At 39.5% G+C, this 20,821-nt stretch overlaps 1 protein-coding gene across 2 annotated transcripts in view; it reads left to right on the top strand.

Annotated features, from left to right (window-relative positions):
* The window catches only part of LOC142738165 (bifunctional heparan sulfate N-deacetylase/N-sulfotransferase 4-like), a 323,501-nt gene that overhangs the window by 132,775 nt on the left and 169,905 nt on the right, over positions 1–20,821 (top strand). For both annotated transcript variants that reach the window (XR_012880590.1, XM_075849743.1), the window contains exon 4: positions 3,866–4,020. Coding sequence is in view for 1 of the 2 variants with exons in the window: in XM_075849743.1 (XP_075705858.1) it covers positions 3,866–4,020 (155 nt within the window). In the remaining variant the exon portion in view is untranslated. The remainder of the gene's footprint in view (positions 1–3,865; positions 4,021–20,821) is intronic.

Below are 20,821 nucleotides of genomic sequence, written 5' to 3'. Positions count from 1 at the left end.
TCCGCAGCACACATGACATGTGCATGACAGCTGCGGACTTCATTGCGGAACTTAGAATCTCCATTGAAGTCAATGGAGAAATTCCGCCATGAGTCCGCCACTGCTCCGCAACAGACAGAGCATGCTGCGGACACCAAATTCCGCTCCGCAGCCTATGCTCCGCAGCGGAATTGTACGCATCGTGTAAACGAACACTGCTAAATTAAAGTGAAAGTCAATGGAGAAACGGCTCCGCTGCGGATTAACGCTGCGGAGTGTCCGCAGCGGAATTTAAGTGGAATTCCGCCATGTGTGAACCCGCCCTAACTGTCACTTTACAACTGACAGTTGAGCCTATTACGTCCTGCCTTGGGCAGGACCTAATAGGCTCCCGTACCTGGCAACCAGGAAGCCGTTGCTAGGCTTCCTGGTTGCCATTGCAACCATCAGAACCCCGCAATTTTTTGCAGGGGGGGGGCAATGGGGTGCAGAGGGAGCCCCCTCCCTCTGTATCAATCACTTAAATGCCGCTGTCGCTATTGACAGTGACATTTAAGGGGTTAAACTACAGCGATCGGAGAGGACAGTGATCGCTGTAGTTGCAGTGAGACGTCGGCTGTATATTACAGCCGACATCCGATGAAGATGGAGCGAGCACAGCTCCTGTGCCCGCTTCATCCTCAGTGCATTACTATACGCCCATTTTCGGGAAGGGGTTAATAAAAATAGTGGTTGTTTTTTTTACACCGCTTTCTCTGATCTCCTCACGGATCTCACAGAAATGAGGAGATCAGAGAAAGTGACAGGAGCTTTCTCCTGCAGATGACGTCACAGACGGCTGTGATTGGTCAGTCTTCAGAGACTGACCAATCACAGCAATCGCCGGCATTGGGGACTGCTAATTGGTCCCCAGGCCGGTAGCAGAGACGGTTAGCTGTCAATGACAGCTGCCGCCGCTGTTGTATCACTATGTGATTTCACATAGTGACAGTTTATTCCTTCTCCGCAATAGTACGGTGAAGGTACGCTGCAATAAGCGGCCAGCGACGTACTATTACGGAGAAGGTATGCAAGGGGTTAACTGAAGTTATAAATATTTATTTTGGGTGAAGATCAAAATTTTGGTTGAAGGTATGTGTATTATTGACACTACAGATGTAGCTATCTTTGTATTGACTTTTAACGCATTAAATACACAGTGGCAAGATAGTTTAACTTGACTTTTTCAATGACTTTTCAATGGCTTTTCTTGTGTGATATCACGCTGCAGCAAGTTAGCAGAGTTAAGTCTTGGCTACATCTGTATATGTAAAAGGATACACAGAAAATTAACAAATGTTGGAAGTTCTATCACTTACTTTTTTACAAGTAAATAGACGTGTTTGTCTTCTAAGTGATGTATTATTGCCTTTTGTTGTTTTGTGAGTGTTGTACTACTGAATAAATATTATAATTATTGAATGTGTTCAAATTTTGCTGTTTGACTTTTGCACACAAGTCAGCACAGTTTGAAATTGTGTAGATTTGGTAAGATTGCTACAATGGTAATATTGCTACAAATATAAAGAAACCAGCAAAGTTCGATGCTAAAGGCATGTCACGAAAAGAAGAAGTCAAGTCCTAATCTCAGCCAGTCATTATGACATCTAGAATCAAGTTATTTTGTCAAATAAACAAAACCTTGCCTAGTTTGCGATAGTAGACGTACACGTAAATTCACTTAGTTTAGAGGTACATGTAAATTCACATAGTTCCTTCCGTCAGAAGATTAAACATTTTGCAAATCCATGTATTTATGCAAAAATATGCACAATAGGTCACAATGTTGCCTTTGTTCAGCATTTTTCCTGCTGGGAAGGACTCCCAGCATTCAGTTGGATTTTCTGTTATGTGGCTAGTTATGCATATAAAATATAAACATATACTTATAAAGACATTGTATATACAGAATTTGTAATAATCAATTTGTTCTTAGCTTTATCTAATTTTTTTTAAATATATAAAATTTTTACTTTTTAGGAACTTTCAAAAGATAGATTGAATTATTTGAACTGACTGTGTTAACATATTTGAGATATATCCAAAGCATAGTTTTTGTTTTATATGTTTACAGTATTTGTATTCTTCCCACTGTGTGACACAATGTTAATCTTATTTTACTTACAGTGTATAATATACATAATAAGCAGAGATGATCAAATCAGTTTGTACAGTTTGAAGTTCATGTTTTTCATGGAATTTGTTTTAACCCACAAACCAAGCAATTTTAGATTTTCCAGTTATAAAGAAAATAAGTGTGTTTATTTATTTAATTAATAAGGACCTTTTCACTTCACCTTTGCGAGAGAGAATTCTCTTTTGTGTCGAGATATGAGCCTTCGTTTGATTAAAAAATGATGGATGGTAGGGTCGGTTTTCTGAATATAATATGAAAGGGACTTTAGGTGATAAACATTGGGGAGTTTTAACAATAAAATAGTTTTTGTTTTTTTTAAAACAAACAAAAACTGTCCATTATTGGATTATAGGATGGAAGATGGGGGGGGGGGGGGCGCCAACGCTCTGGCCGGGCCTCCCTCTAAAGCGGAATCCCCGGCCAGAGCATTGCCAATGCTCTGGCCGGGGATTCCGCTCCTTTGAGAAGCGCCTTATGTCACTATCCATATATGGACAGTGACGTCAGGGGCTTCTCCAGGAGCGGACTCACCGTCCAGAGGGTCGGCAATGCTCTGGCTCCTAGAGAAGCCCCTGATGTCACTATCCATAGATGGGCAGTGACATCAGGGGCTCCTCCAGGAGCAGAATCACCAGCCAGAGCGTTGCCGACGCTCCGGCTAGGGATTCGGCTTCTGCAGGAGCCCCTGATGTCCCTATCCATATATGCACAGTGACATCAGGGGCTCCTTCAGGAGTGGAATGACCGGCCAGAGTGTTGTCAACGCTATCTACAGGGGGTTGTCTGGCACTATATACTAGGGGGGAGTATGGCAGTATCTACAAGGGGGGTATGTGTGGTACTATCTACAATGGGGGGGTGTTGCACTATATACTGGGGGCGAGTGTGGCAATATCTACAGGGGGCTGTGTGGCATTATCTACAAGGGGGGCTGTTTGGCAGTATCTACAAGGGTGGTGTGGCACTGTCTACAAGAGGAAGGCTATGTGGCAATATCTACAGGGGACTGTGTGGCAGTTTCTACAAGAGGGCTGTGTGACACTATCTACAAGGGGTTGTGGCACTATCTACAAGTGGGCTGTGTGACACTCTCTACAAGGGGGGTGTGTGGCACTATCTACAAGAGGAGGCTGTTCATTATGTCACTATATAGTCTCACTAGCCTCAGCTATACAATCTGTTTTAGTCAAGCACACTGACCTCTTAAATTTATTTTCTTTTAATTTATTGTTACCTTAACTACTTTATATAACTATATTGCTTGTATGATGTACAAATGGTTTTATGCGTGAGTTAGATAAAAAAAAATGTGAAAAAAAATTACTCCTTATTGATTGGTAGAGAAAGCAAATATGGCGAGGGGGAAGGAGATGCCGGTAGAGAGGTTCAGGGGGGGCACCAAACTGAACCTTTCCCCCGGGTGCAGGAGGAGAACCTAGCTACGCCTGACTATTTCTGTTTTCATAGGCAGCTAAAACTTGTAGGACTAACCTCCCACTCTGATCATTTTAATATACATGAAATTTTCAGTGCCTGACTACTGGTATAGAGTTCAACCAATAAGAGCAATGTAGAATACCATGCTATCAAAGGCTAAATGTGCCAGAATTACAACGTTTTTGCCGAAAACTATAAATCGTGCTTTACACACATAAGCAGGATGGGAAATAAATCGCTTTTCTTTCTTTTTCAACTTTAATTCTATTAAAGGTACTATCAAGGAGGATGAAGGAGATGACCTTTTGTTGTCATCAGTGGATGAGTTTTGGTGGTTCCCTCACATGTGGAGTCATATGCAGCCTCATCTTTTTCATAATGAGTCCTCATTGGTGGAGCAAATGATTCTAAACAAGGAATTTGCCCAGGTAAGAATAATTCTGTAAAAGTAGTTAGTTACCCTGCATTATGATATAATTTTCTTGAGGTTTTAGCACATAATAGCATGGTAATTTTTTAAAGCCCCAACCATTATACAGTTTGTATATATTTTTTTTTCTTTTTTCAAAAGGAATTTTCTTGTTGTTGAATCCATTAACATTTTAGTCTCAAAATATTCAGATCCTTGAAAGACTAAAAAAATTACAGCATTAGAAATGGAGAGTCAAGTGAACTTGACCTATACAAATGGGTAACACTGACAATTGCGACAGTAAGGCTGGGATCACACGACCTATTTTCAGACGTAAACGAGGCATATTATGCCTCGTTTCACGTCTGAAAATACGGCTCCAATACGTCGGCAACCATCTGCCCATTCATTTGAATGGGTTTGCCGACGTACTGTGCCAACGACCTGTCATTTACGCGTCGTCGTTTGACAGCTGTCAAACGATGACGCGTAAAATGACTGCCTCGTCAAAGAAGTGCAGGACACTTCTTTGAACGTAATTTGAGCCGTTTTTCATTGAATTCAATGAAGAACAGCTCAAAATTACGGCCGTCAATGACGCCTCGCAAAATGCGAGGAGGAGCATTTACGTCTGAAACGACGGAGCTGTTTTCTCCTGAAAACAGTCTGTAATTTCAGACGTAAAAGGCAGCTATCGTGTGCACATACCCTTAGGTTTACTAACCTTAAGAGATTGTCCCACTAAATATTATTACATTTCACTGTTAGATTGCAAATCATAAACATTTTTCAATTGGAACAATTTAAAAAAAATATCTTGTGTGTAGATATTTCTGCTACATACTTGTTTTGGTACCCCCTGGTATTCTTTTGATTCCCTCGTCCACATAATGTGTTCATTGCTGGTGAGAAGAAGTCTCTTCTACTGCGATAATTCTTATTGGCTGGCCTACACAATAGCAGAAATCACTCGTGTACAAGAAGATAAGGGGGGGGTGGGACTGAACCACTGGGCATGCATGACTACCGGTACTGAACACATTAGGTGGATGTTTTGGGATGGAATCAAAAGAACACCAGGGGGCACCATAGCAGGTATGTAACAGCAATATCTAAACACAGGAGAATTGTTATGTATTGCAATAGCTAACAGATAAATATAATATTTAAAGGTGTTGTCCAGGTTGAGAGCTGTTTTTTAAACTGATGTCCTATCCACATGATGCATAGTCTCTGGCTATCCTGTGAGTAGGTCATCAGTATAAAAAACAGCTGCCAACCTGGACAACCCCTTTAATAATGGGACAGCCCTTTTAAGAGGTCAGTTACATCTTCCCAGTGTTTTAACAAGCATCCTTATTTCATATAGATAAATACAGTATATCAGACTTATCTGCTGACAGAAGCAGTTGTTTGAGAAACAAGGGAATTCTTTTTGTTAGCAAATTGGTACCATTGAGAACTTCCAGTCATAACATCATATTATACTGATGAAACCATTATTTTATGGACAACAGAGATTAAAAAAAATATTTAGGTTATGTAATTTTTAAATGCTCTTTTTTAAAAATCTGTCTTATGTTTGAAGTTTTGTCGTCACATGATTGGGTAAACCTGACAACAGACAGTTAAGCAGTGAAAAGTAAATACCATGAGCCTTGCATATCTCCTGGTATGGGAAAACGTCTGGGAATATATCTCCTGGTATTGGGATAGAGAGCCACCAGTTGTTACAATATATAAATTATATTGTAATAGAGAATTCGGGGAGTTCAAAGCCCTTACAATCTACATCGAAAAGATGAGTGCATCTGTGTAACTTTGCATCACCAGTGTTTTGCAGATTGGCAAATTTCAGATTAATGAGACCTAATTCCTTAGCTTACCCTAGCTCTAGCTCACACTATATCTATCATTGTATCTATTTTTTAGCTCTGACCCTAACACCAGATAACACTAACGCCCACTGTCCCTAATAGAGTCCCTAATCTGCAGACCCAGTCCATAACACTACATCAGGCATCACAACAAAACCACTAGGAACTAGGGTTGCTGAAAATAATACTAAACAAATCTAGAATCCAGGGAAACCAGTCAAAGCTAAAGAGGCGACAATAGAGACGGGATAAATCTGAACAACTAAACAGGACTATACACAGAATCAAACAAGGACTGAGAAAATACATGACAAAGCTGGAAAAACACAAGACTAGGCTGGTAACACATTATCTGCACAGAGTACAGAGAAGCACAAATCAAATACAGATGTGTCCTTTCGTAACTTTTCACTTATCTCAACATATCCTGAGATGTGTGGCGCAAGATGAGCAGCTTTGAAGAAAAATAATAATTTTGTGATATTCTGTCACAAGATGTGTATGCCATATGTGATTATTGGTGGCCACCCAGTGGTTGTGATATAATTTTCAGCCTGTCAAGGGTTTCATTAGCATGTTGCGATATTGTATTGAATTGGATTAATGAGAATTTGGAGTCCTTATCCAAATTCAAGCAAAGGTAAGGGTGGACACATCTGTAGTTTACACTTTCACTGGATCCGGACTGCTGGAGCCAGGGTTTTTTTTTAAGAAGAGACAGACCAATCACGTCGCTCTCTCCAAACAAGCCTCAGTGGGTCAAATCAGTGCAGTCACCTGACCTGCACTGACGAATAAGCTGTGCAGCAATTGTCTTTCGCTACTGACCCCGCTGCTGCTTAAAGAGATGATGAGTGCGCAGGAACAGACCTGCTGCTCGAAACAAAGGCTAAAATAGAGATCTGTATTAAAGTATTTCAGCCTTTAATGTCTGAACCTGTAAAAATTACCTCAATGAATGTTTCATTTGTCTACTGAACTGAGTATAATATTAAAATAATCAAAATAGGCGTCAATTATGATGTTAATCCAAGATTGGTGCAGCCAGAGAAAGACCTGTGCAGCATACAATCACTGTTGTCACAACACTTCCCAAGCTGCGCCTTACGAACAACTAGAGGGTGTCTAACCAGTAGGACTGGAATTACAGTTCGACAAGCCTTGGTCTAGATCAGGGGTCAGGAACCTTTTTGGCTAAGAGAGCCGTAAACGCCACATATTTTGAAATATAATTCCGCGAGAGCCGTACAATATGTTTAAAGGGCCATTGACAGATCAATCGCTCCAATGTTCACTTAGTACAGCAAGGAATGCTCCTCCCTGCTGTATAAAGCCACAACTGGACTGAAACAATGGTAATTAGCAGTAAAAAAATTAAATAAATAACTTACATTGTGAGCTTGCGATGCATGACATCAGTCCAGCAGTCTGGCTTCTTCTTTTTCCTGCGCATGACTGGAAGCTGGCATTCTTCCCACCTGATGTTGAGAGAATGCCAGCTTTGAGGCATTCGCAGAAGAAAGAAGCTGGAATGTTGGACATGTCACACAACGCATTGTCAGTTATGTCAATTATCTATTTTATTATTTTACAGCGAATTATTGTTTAGTTCCAGCGGTGGCTTAGTGCAGCAGAGAGGAACACTCCTTTGTGTACTAAGTGACCGCTGGAGCAATTGTATCTGTCAGTGGCCCTTTTAAAAGTGTTGGTCTTACAGAAAATGAACAAAAAAGAGAGGCTCAGACCCATAGGGAACTAAAGCATTTACTACTTAAAGTGGTACATACAAGCAGGCACACCCAGCGTAATAAATAATTGAACTTTATTAAATAGTCTCACTGTACATAAAGTGCACACATTGACTTGTATTTAATTTTAAAGAACAACAAATCTCCGAACTCTTTTTTTTATAACATAATAACGTTTTAATGCTGTTGCTAACCAACGACGAATAGAATACTTCCTACCGTTAACGTCCAAGGGAGACACAAGGGAGGAGGCAGATGCCGCTTCACTAGGGGACGCAGGTGCGTGCTTGCAGACGGCGCGGCTATGCAGGGAGTTATGGGAAATGTAGTCCATGCTCCCTGCCGCTCACCACTGCCGCCAATGCTTATCAGGCCATCAAAGAACTACCAATATCAGCGTGCACCGCGGCCTGATGGAGCGCGGTGCACGGGCTGATGGAGCGCGGTGCATGCATCCTTCCCATAGACAGGTAGGAGCAGTGGCGGATTAAGAAGACCATGGGCCCTGGGCTGTTACCCAAACTTGGGCCCCCCTTCTCCACCACCACCCTGCCGCGCCGTAACTATTGCTAACACTACCTAAACACTAGTACACAAAGTAGGCACATTATGCACAAAGTACACACAGTACGCACATTATGCACAAAGTACGCACATTATGCACAAAGTACGCACATTATGCACAAAGTACACACAGTACACAAAGTAGGCACATTATGCACAAAGTACGCACATTATGCACATTATGCACAAAGTACGCACAGTACACAAAGTACCATATTATGCACAAAGTACGCACATTATGCACAAAGTAAGGACATTATGCACAAAGTACGCACATTATGCACAAAGTACACAAAGTATGCACATTATGCACAAAGTACGCACATTATGCACAAAGTACACAAAGTACGCACATTATGCACAAAGTAGGCACATTATGCACAAAGTACGCACAGTACACAAAGTACCATATTATGCACAAAGTACGCACATTATGCACAAAGTAAGGACATTATGCACAAAGTACGCACATTATGCACAAAGTACACAAAGTATGCACATTATGCACAAAGTACGCACATTATGCACAAAGTACACAAAGTACGCACATTATGCACAAAGTAGGCACATTATGCACAAAGTACGCACATTATGCACAAAGTACACAAAGTACGCACATTATGCACAAAGTATGCACAGTACACAAAGTACCACATTATGCACAAAGTACGCACATTATGCACAAAGTACACACATTATGCACAAAGTACACAAAGTACGCACATTATGCACAAAGTACCCACATTATGCACAAAGTACACAAAGTACGCACATTATGCACAAAGTAGGCACATTATGCACAAAGTACGCACATTATGCACAAAGTACGCACATTATGCACAAAGTATGCACATTATGCACAAAGTATGCACAGTACACAAAGTACCACATTATGCACAAAGTACGCACATTATGCACAAAGTAGGCACATTATGCACAAAGTACGCACATTATGCACAAAGTACGCACATTATGCACAAAGTAGGCACATTATGCACAAAGTACGCACATTATGCACAAAGTACGCACAGTACACAAAGTACACACATTATGCACAAAGTACGCAAAGTAGGCACATTATACACAAAGTATGCATAGTACACAAAGTACACACGAGTATGCACATTATACACTAAGTAGGCACATTATACACGAGTATGCACATTATACACAAAGTACGCACAGTACACAAAGTACACACATTATGCACAAAGTACACAAAGTAGGCACATTATACACAAAGTATGCATAGTACACAAAGTACACACGAGTATGCACATTATACACTAAGTAGGCACATTATACACGAGTATGCACATTATACACAAAGTACACCTTGTAAACACATGAATATGGACATTAAACATACATGAATATGGACATTAAACATACATGAATATGAACATTAAACACACATGAATATGGATATTAAACACACATGCACTTACCTTTTATGTCTTCACTGCAGCTCTTCTCCTGCTCACAGCACAGAGCCCGCCGACAGTCTCCCCTCCCCCATGTCCCGACAGCTAGCAGCAGAGATGTTTAGAGCAGGGAAGGGGGGCTGGAGGGGGAGCTTCTAAAGCAGCACAGACCACGGCTGCTAAGTAGAAGCAAAGCTCCCCTCGCCTGACAGGTGCGGTCCTGGCACCGGGGCTCCCTCCGGTGCTAGCGACGCCACTGGGCATGAGGGGGTTCGGGCGGTCAAACGCCCTAATGATAATCCGCCACTGGGTAGGAGCCCTGTCTGCGAGCCAGATACGGCCATCAAAAGAGCCATATCTGGCTCGCGAGCCATAGGTTCCCGACCCCTGGTCTAGATGGTCCTGTTTCTCAGACATGAATGTACTTTGGGAAAATTGCGTAAATTAATACAAAGTATGTACTACCATTATATAATTTGTTTTTTGAAGTTACTCCAAAAGGGAGTAAAACTTTTCTACAGAATAGCTTATCATATGCAGATAAAACATGATATCATCTTAATATTATTACTTGCACTTAGTAATAGAAAAGATAAAACTTCAATTGTTTAAATTTAAAAGTCAGCTAAATGGGTGCAGTGAATTCAAGTTACAATTTGAGTTAAAAGATAACTTATTCCACTCATCAGGGTATAGTTGCTATGTCTCTAGCAATTCATTATATAGAAATCTCTTTGTGCTTTAAATTCTCTAATAAATTATAAATATTTTCTGATTACTTTAAGACAGATAGCCACATTCCAGTTGTTAATTTTTCTGAGTACAGATGTCTAGTGCAATTGCTATTTTTATAATATCACGGCAATTTGAGAATCCTACCACTTGCTGGTTTTTCCTTTGTTGATAAGAAAGGTGCCGTTGTGCTGAATGGATCCCACCTATTGAAGTTTTTGTGCCCCTTTTTTAATTGATGAATAGAATATGCCCTACATAAAAAGCAAATTATTTAAATTTATATCAATGTAAATTCTGTATAATCCACTGAATCATTATATCTATTTAACAGCGTACAAAAGAATCCTATTGAGCATTCGGTGCATTCATTACCTTTTAAATAAACGTGTTTGAAGTATTGGGCAGGGCTCAAAAGTAATTACAGTGCTTTGCAATTTAATATCTAAAGCTGATTAGAATCCAGAACAATCCCACTTGGTTGTTCTGCATTTCAAATATGTAGTCTAAATTTGAAGGTTATAAATCTTTGAAATTACATTATGAAGCACATTGCTTAAGCCAAGAGTGCTATAAAAATACCTAATCAATTAGGAATTAAATTGTATTCAGCTTTCAGAAAAAGCATTAGTCCCAGTGAGTTCTAATTACCTTAAAGTATTTCCTTTTAGTAAGCCACGATAATTTTTTTCGACTACATAGCGAACCTGTTTACATATAATATTCTCCCATGTTCCATTTTTTCTCACACTATATTTATGCTTTTTTTTAAAAATTATATATATAATATATATTCTCGCACTAGCCTATCATTTTTAGACTAAGTAAGTTTTAATAAAATAGAGTATAAATAAGTTTCATCTAAATACTAGCTTAAAGACCGCAAGCTGTACTATGGATTGAAGTTGCAAGGATCTATATCACGACTCCATAAAAGAAGCTAATAACAATTATTTTTGTAGGTCTTATTTAGGTAAAAATAGTTAGAAACCCCCCAAAAAATACACCTTTTCCTAATTTTTTCATGTTCTGTTTTTAGGTAGATTATTCAATCAATGATATTTATTCCGACTTTAAGGGTATGTTCACATGGCCTATTTTCCGCCGTTTTTCAGGGAGTAAATCGGAAGCGTCCCGACGGAGCGTTTTTCGCGGCTTTTTTACGCTTAAAAAAACGGCCGCGAAAGAGAAGTGCAGGACACTTCTTGGGACGTTTTTGGAGCCGTTTTCCATAGACTCTATTGAAAAAAGCTCCAAAAATGGCCGTAAAAAACGCTGCGAAAATCGCGAGTGGCACAAAAAACTTCTGAAAATCACGCCCAGTTGTCTATTAAGAAAGTCATTAGCATAAATCTAAAATAGGTCATAACTTGGTGAAAATAGATCATTTTTCTAAATAAAGAACACTGTTGTAATCTACATTACAGCGCCGATCACATTATGTAGAAGATAGGCCAATTATAATGTGGTGACAGAGCCGCTTTAATACATCTCTAGGAAGGTTTTTTAATTACTAACCACCAATGCATTTATCTAAATAATTGTCTATTAAAGCCTATCAATGTTTGGTCACAAACAACTCCTCATCTTAGTGAACATTGCAGCAGGGAAGTCATTTACATCATTGGCACTGCAAACAATTGTATTGCTGCACTAGATACATAGGATATATATCAGGGAATATGATGTCCCCTGCTGTTTAAGGCATCTTGATCTAATTCTATAGAACTTCTTTAACTGTGAGATGAAGTAAAATCTAGATGTAAACAAAAGTAACCATTTCAATAATCTACATACTTTAAACATGGTATCCATTAAAAATGATATTTGCTTATTACTTAATACATGACAATTAGGGATGAGTGAATTTCCCAAAATTTGTTTTGGTTCTGATTCGATCTAATTAGCTGCACGATTCGTTTCTGTCTGAATAAATTTCCCGTGAATTGCAAGTACCCTGAAAACTTGAGTCTGACTCTCTGATGTCTTCTAGAACTATATGCAACCACTAACCACCATTTCCTGGTTGGGCTTTTTATAGTGTATATGAGAAATCCACCTATACCCCTCACGAATAGATGTGATAGAGGGAGTGCATTTATGGAAGGCTGCCTACAGGGCATTATGGGGAAGCCTGCCCGAGGTCATGTGTGCCTTTTTCTAGTCTGTAAAAACCTCAAAAGTTAAAAATGTTGCTGAATTTGAGACTTTTCGGAATTTAAGACCAAATTCCATTTGTGCAGAATCAAGTCGCTCATCTCTAATGATAATTCTTTATTTGCATAATATATTAGAGTAAATCATTTAGAATAAAATAGATGGTTAGAATTTAGCATTTGTTACAAAATGTAAGTATCTCATATCTATCCTTAGATTTCCCTCTCATCATTGAGCTTTCAGGATCAGATTTTTTATGACTGGCTACAAGCAAGATGCTTAATTTAATTGTCTAAGTTAGAAAAACTATTTTGATATACCCTATTAGGGAATTAGGGAGATCCACTGTACAGGATCCTCATCTTTCTTCCAGAGTGGAGAGCAGCTACAAAGAACGTTGCACGCTCTGTGAAGGACCTTTCCTGCATTACACAAACAACTCATTGATTTGCATTTGCCACTGTGTAATGCTTGATTTCCCCTGTGGTGGCGCTGCAGGGAAATTGAACGCTTACAGCTGATCGCTGGGAGTCCCATCAGTGATCAGCTTATTGCCAAGGGACCCTTCTAACAAGTAGTGCTATTCCAAAGTGGATAACCTCCTTAAGGGGATTCACAGGACTAAATGTCATACAAAATTTGGGGCAAGAGGTCTTCAGCCATAGTGAGATAACAGTATACAATAAAGTTTCAAAAACACTCTAAGAAGAGTGATTAATGATTAGTAGATTTTTATGGCCATTGAAAGCTATATACACAGGACTGCATTTGAAAAAATATTGACAGACTTACATTTAGTTACACATTTGCAATATTTAAAGAAAAGAACATTCATTATTAATAAAGAATTGAAAATCAATACGGACAGAATTGCACTTCTTGTTTGTATTAATGCTTGGGGAAGGCATAATGTCCTTGAAAGTTCAATAAAACAAAGAGTTTAAATGCAATAGTTTGTAGTCCAATAGTATGTAAATCAATCTCTAACTGGAACACAGTCTGAAAGTCTTGTCCTTTACAAATCCACCCATGGATAAATACAGAAAACACCCACCTGCCAGTACTTAAAGAGGCTCTGTCACCAGATTAAAAATGCCCCATCTCCTACATCATTTTATCGGCGCTGGAATGTAGTTAACAGCAGTGTTTTTTATTTTGAGAAATAATCTTTTTTCAGCAAGTTATGACCTTTATTACATTTATGCAAATTTGTTTCTTAATGCCCATGTGGGCGTTTTTTAACTTTTAACCAAGTGGGCGTATTACAAAGAAGTGTATGACACTGACCAATCAGCATCATACACTTCTCTTCATTACACCCAAGCTTGTTTCACTGAACAGTGTGATCTCGCGAGACCACGCTGTGACGTCATTTCCTCCCACAGGTCCTTCATCCCTGCGTCTGATGACTGAACATAGATCGTCTGCAGGCATATGAGAAGTTACAGTCGTTGGATCTGCAGCAGCAGCAGCAGAGGAAGAGGCAGCATCACACAGTGCAGGTAAGCATATAGAACTCCCTAGAGACGAAGGACCTGTGGCCGGAAGTGACATCACACGAGATCACGCTGTTCAGTGAAACAAGCTTCGGTGTAATAGAGAGAAGTGTATGATGCTGATTGGTCAGCGTCATACACTTCTTTGTAATACGCCCACTTGGTTAAAAGTTAAAAAATGCCCAGTTGGGCATTAAGAAATGAATTTGCATAAATGTAATAAAGGTCATAACTTGCTGAAAAAAGATTGTTTCTCAAAATAAAAAACACTGCTGTTAACTACATTCCAGCGCCGATAAAATGATGTAGGAGATAGGGCATTTTTAATCTGGTGACAGAGCCTCTTTAACAATACTTTTTTCTGAATAATTGCAGGCAATGTCCCCTAGTTTCTCAACTCTGTATGTACAAATAGTCCAGGCTTCTGTTTATCAGGGTGAATTGGAGCACTTCATGTTTTTAAGGCCCATAGTGCCAGTTGCACAAGTGTGAGTATTTTTCTGGGCTGTTGTCCATTAGCGTATTCATGTGCTAAACTGGTCTACTAAACATTTGTTGTTATTTTAAATAAAATAGTTATTACCAGCAGATACTTCAGTCTGTCTTAGTATCACCAATTATATAGTTACATAGTTGATAAGGTTGAAAAAAGACACAGGTCTATCAAGTCCAATCTATAATCCTACCGTGTTAATACAGAGGAAGGCAAAAACCCCATGAGGTTGATACCAATTGCCTCATTAGGGTAAAAATTCCTCTTTGACTCGAAATATAGAATTTTAGAATAAATTCCTGGATCAAAATTCCATCTCCCGAATCTAGTACTCATAACCTGTAATATTATAGTTTTCAAGAAAGGCATCAAGGCCCTTCCTGAACTTGTTCAAAGAATCAACCATCACAACATCCTGTGGCAGAGAGTTCCATAGTCTCACTGCTCCCACAGTAAAGATGTCCCCTCTAGGATGCCCGCTTGTCCTTGTTACAGGCCTAGGTGTAAAAAGATCATTAGAAAGATCTCTGTACTATCAAATTATATATTTGTACAAGGTAATTAGAAAAAAGACGTCTTAGGGACGATCTACACTGAATAGCCCCAAGTTTGATAACCTTTCTTGGTACTGCAATCTGCCCATTCCCTTTATTACCTCGGTCGCCCTTCTTTGCACATGTTCAAGTTCAGCCATGTCCTTCTTATACACAGGTGCCCAAAATTGTACACAATATTCCATATGTGGTCTGACTAGTGTTTTGTGTAGAGGCAAAACTATGTTCTTGTCATGAGCTTCTATGCCTCTTTCGATGCATCCCATGATTTTACTTGCCTTGGCAGCAACTGCCTGGCACTCGTTGCTAAAGGTAATGTACTGTCCACCAATATCCCCAAATATTTTTCAGTAGTAGTTTCACCCAGTGTTTTACCATTTAATGCATAATTGTAAAATCAGTTTCCTGGGTCCATGTGCATGACCTTACATTTATGGACGTTAAACTTAATTTGTCATTTCTCTGCCCAAACCTCAAGCTTCCCCAAATCCCTCTGTAGTATTACATTATCTTCCTCTGTATTGATTACTTTATAGAGCTTAGTATCATCTGCAAATATTGAAATTATACTCTGTAAACCCTCTACAAGGTAATTTATAAAAATATTAAAAAGAAGAGGCCACAATACTGACCCCTGTGGAACCCCACTAGTAACAGTGACCCTCTCTCAGGATGTGCCATTAATAACCACCCTCTGTTTCTTATCACTGAGCCAGATGTTGACCCAATTACACATGTTTTCCCCCAGTCCCAGCATTTTCATTGTATATACCAACCTTTTATGCGGCAAGGTATCAAACGCCTTTGAAAAGTCTAGATACACCACATCCACAGCCTAACCCAGGTCTGTTATAGAACTTACCTCCTCATAGAAGCTAATCAGATTGGTTTGACAGGACCGATCCCTCATAAACTCATGCTGATGCTGCGTTAACACTTTATTTGCATTGAAATACTGGAGAATAGCATCTCTTAGAAAACCCTCAAATATTTTACCCACAATGGAGGTTAAAACTTACAGGTCTATAGTTTCCAAGCTCACTTTCTGACCACTTTTTGAATATTGGCACCACATTTGCTATGCGCCAGTCCTGTGGAACAGACCCAGTAATGATAGAATCCTTAAACATCATAAATAAGGGTCTGTCTATCACGATATTTAGTTCCTGCAGAACAGTGTGTACCATCCCGAAACGGTGATTTGTCTATTTTAGTGTTTTTAAGGCTGCTCTGCACTTCTTGCTGTGTTAAGCAGGAGACATTTAATGGAGAATTTACATTATCGATAATCATGTCATCTGACATTGGATTTTCATGTGTAAATACAGTAGATAAAAAGGCAATAGATTGGACTTTTCCACATCCTCCTCCACCATTATACCCAGATTATTTTTTAGATGGCCAACACTTCTAGTTTGCAATTTCTAATTATTTATGTATTTAAAAAATATTTTTGGCTTATTTCTACTTTCTTTGGCAATTATTCTCTCTGTTTCAATCATTGCTGCCTTTGTCTTTTACACAACTTATCTTTTTCTTAATAATTATTTAATGCCTCGTCACTATCATCTTGCATTAGTAACTTGAATGCTTTCTTTTTATCATTTGTTTTATTTAACTACATCGGTTTCATCCTGTTTCTAGCTTGTTTATTCCCATAAGGTATAAATATTTTTCACAGGAGCTATTTAAGAGGCTTTTAAAAATGTCCCATTTAGTTTGTGTATTTTTATTTTTGAGGACATTTTCCCAGTTTATGCCATCAAGGTCATCCCTTAGCCCGTGAAAATTGGCCTTTCTGAAGTTTAGTGTTTTTGTAAGTACTCTACCAAACATCTTATTAAAGGATACCTGAAAACGAATTATGTTGTGGTCACTATTACCTAGGTCACCCCCAACCTGTACTTTTGATATCCTGTCAGGCCTATTGGTTAAAATTAGGTCTAGACGTGCCCCTCCCCCTTGTTGGATCTTGCAACCATTGTGAAAGGTAATTGACCTTAATTATTGTCAAAAACCTGTTTCCTTTGTAGGATCTGTAGGTTTATGCCTCCCAGTTTATATCAGGGTAGTTAAAGTCCCCCATAATAATGATTCATTATGATTTGCTGCCTCATCTATTTGCTTTATTAGTTGATTTTCTGCTCCTTCAATTATACTGGGAGACTTAGAACAAACCCCTATTAGTATTTTATTATTCTTTCTCCCTCCCCTTAGTTCCAGCCATAGGGACTCCATATGATGATTTTCCTCAAAGATATCACACGGGATGGGTTTTAGGCAGGATTTTACATATAAGCAAACCCCTCCCCCTTTATTACTAGTACGATCATTTCTAAACAGACTGTAACTACGCATATTAACAGCCCAGTCATAACTATCATCCAGCCATGTCTCTCTTATCCCCACCATGTCATAATTCTCTTCCAGCATTATCAATTATAATTCCTCAACCTTGTTATTGAGGCTTCTGGCATTAGTATACATGCATTTTATATGTTTATCCGTACCACTTTTCTTCTTATTCCTATTAACTGTTCTAACCCATTCCTCTATTCCACCAATGTTCATTTATTAGCCCCAGCTCACTAGCTACGCTGTCCTACCCTTCTGTACAGTAATTGCCCTCCCCATTTAAACACTCCTCCAACCTTCTAGCCATCTTTTTCCCCGACACAGCTGCACCCTTCCCATTTAGTTGCAACCCATCCCTACCGTAGAGTCTCTAGCCAACAGAGAAGTCGGCCCAGCTCTCCAAGAACCCAAACCCCTCCTTCCTACACCAATTCTTTAGCCACTTGCTCACCTCCCTAATCTCCCGCTGTCTCTCTGATGTGGCACGTAGTACAGGCAGTAATTCTGAAAATACTACATTTGAGGTCCTTGCCCTGAGCTTCTTACCCAAGTCCCTGGAATCATGTTTTAGGACCTTACACCTACCTCTAACTTTGTGATTTGTGCCAATTTGTACTATGATGGCTGGGTCTTCACCAGCCCCTCCCAATAATCTGTCAACACGATCCGCAATATGCCGAACATGAGCACCCGGAAGACAGCAAACTGTTTGGTATTCCCAGTCTTTGTGACAGATTGCCCTATTTGTTTCCCTAATAATAGAGTCTCCCACTATCAGGACCTGTTTAGCCTTTCCTATGCTTCCACTCCCCTCCTTACTGAAGCAGACATTACCCTGGTTTATCTGAACGTTAAAATAGAAAATAAAGTCTTAGGGTATGTTCTTAGTGTATGTCCACATATGGAAGATTTGTTTGACTATGTTTTCACCTATTATTCACATTGGCAAGTTCAAATAATGATGGTTGGCTACTGCTGCTTTAAATCATTTGGCGCTGGGAGAAATTGTCCCGATGCCATCTTAGTTTAGTGATTGTGGGCTACACTGTGCAGGAGATAAAAGTTAGCAGTGGTATTGAGTTACAATAATTAAGTAAAAGTTTTCATTGAAACATTTACTTAAATAACATTTATGTTTATATATTGCCCCAAGCCCCGGAGATAAATGTGCAATATAACTCCCAATGCTTCAATGTGGAACAAAGATGAAAAGAAAAATGAAAAGTACAGAACATTATCTAATTGTTCACAGAGATGAAAGTGAGTATAAATTTTGCAATTGAAATAGTTAAAAAGATTTTACACCTAAATAGTTTAGTGCCATATGGCAACCTTCGTTTTATGTGTTCGTTCTTCTTTCATAACCTCTTCAGACGGAATCAATACTTTTATCTTTAGGACATAAAACCTGCGGCCCCTATAATTTCAAATTTTTGTACGGATGCATTACGCTATGCTCAGTTAGACAAGAGTCACTTACGATAGTATAATAAAATCTGGATAAAAAAAGGATCATGTTGCAGTTTTACAGCCTCAATTTTCTAAGGTGTTAAATTCACTCAACTGTTTTTCTCCAACAATATTTAAATGTACAAAACAGCCTGGGAAAGGACATGTTTAAATTGAAGGTCAGCATACCCTTTCTCGTCCACTTATATTGTGAAAAAAATGCTATGTTTTTATATTTTAATCTGAGTATATATTTTTATGATGAGAGAATTTTCCTTTTAGCATGTTTCAGTAGATTGCATGACCTTTGTTTAAAAAACGAAAGCTGAATCTGCAAGTTGTGTTTCTTTACTTCTTAAGTTTACTATCGAATCATTGCTCTAGATATTAAAGAGAATTTCCATTTAAAGCTCAAGGACAGAAAAAGACAATGGGTCTCATTTATCATAACTGTCTAACAGAAAAACTGACCTTGTTGCCCTTAACAACCAATCACAGTACAGCTTATATTTTACCAAAGCAGTTTAAAAAGTAAAAGCTGAACTCTGATTGTTTGCTATAGGCAACAAGGCCAGTTTTTCTGTTACAAAGACTTGATAAATGAGGCAATATTCATTAGTGTATAAGGCCCCATGCACACGACCATAAAAATTGTCCGTAATTGCGGACCGCAATTACGGTCCGCAATTACGGACTCATTCACTTTTATTGTCCACGGACACCTTCCCGTTTATATATGGGAAGGTTTTTGGGCCGCAGAAGTGTACCGCAAAAGATAGGACATGTCCTATCTTTTGCGTTTTACGGGCCGTGCTCCCATACTTTGTATGGGAGCACAACGACCAAGAATGTGGGCAGTTGTCCGCGGCTGTCAGAGGGTGGCCGTGCCCGCAATCTCGGGCTGTGATTACGGGCAAGGCTGACTGTGTGAATGGGGCCTAATTCTCAGCATGAACACAATTTGCTGTCAGTTGTTTGTTGTCAGCGAATATAATGGCAGATCCTGCTGCCACTTTTGTAACAATGGCATAAAAAAATGCCAATATCTCTTTAAGGCTTTGACCACTATTACTTTAACCCGTTCCAACATCCACCGTATATGTACGGCAAACGTCGGGTGGGGGAGTATGGAGTGGGCTCGCGGGCTGAGCCCACTCCTTAGAGCGAGTGTGTTGGCTGTGACAGCCGACACATCAGGTTAACCAGCGGGATCCCGCTGGAGCGTGATACCCATCGTTTAACCCGTTAAATGCCGCGGTCAATAGTGACCATGGCATTTAAATTAGTAGAAACAGGGGGGCGGCCCCCTGTATCATTCCAACGCCCCCCTGCAACACAGTCGGGGGGGTGCCCTTGGTTGGCATGGCAGTCTGGGGGCCTGATGAAGGTCCCCAGGTCCGCCATCTTTGTACTTCTATGAAGCCTCAAGCAGGGCTTCAGAGGAGACTTTCAGTATCATATCCACTGCACAAACATTTTTCTCCAGTTCCCCACTACATTATATGGTACAACAATTGATGCTGTGAAAATCTACAACCCGTCCCACTAAAAACAAGCCCTCATATGGCAAATTTGATGGAAAAATAAGAAAGCTATGGCTTTTGGAAGGTGGGGAGGAAATAATGAAAGTGAAAATTCGAAAAAATGGCTGCTGCGGGAAGGGGTTAAGGCTGCGATCACATGTGATAGATTTTGTTGCAGAAATTTCTGAAAATAAGTTCCATTCATCTGAATCATGGAACTTTCAGAAAACCATACAGCTGCTGCAGAAACAACCACATTCAGATGAATGGAACTTATGTTTAGTTGCAGAAATTTTTGCTACAAAATATACCTCTTGTGAATGCACCATAACCCCCGATTATCTTACAAAAAGCCATGGGGTCATGAAGCCCCATCTTAGTAATGGACACTGTCTATCACACAGCCGTCATTACTAAGGCAGTAGTAATAAAGTTAAAAAAACAC

Source organism: Rhinoderma darwinii, chromosome 1 (assembly GCF_050947455.1).
Source record: "Rhinoderma darwinii isolate aRhiDar2 chromosome 1, aRhiDar2.hap1, whole genome shotgun sequence".
Lineage (NCBI taxonomy): Eukaryota > Metazoa > Chordata > Amphibia > Anura > Rhinodermatidae > Rhinoderma > Rhinoderma darwinii.
The sequence above is the reverse complement of the archived record's forward strand: the minus strand, read 5'-3'. Positions and strand labels throughout refer to the sequence as shown.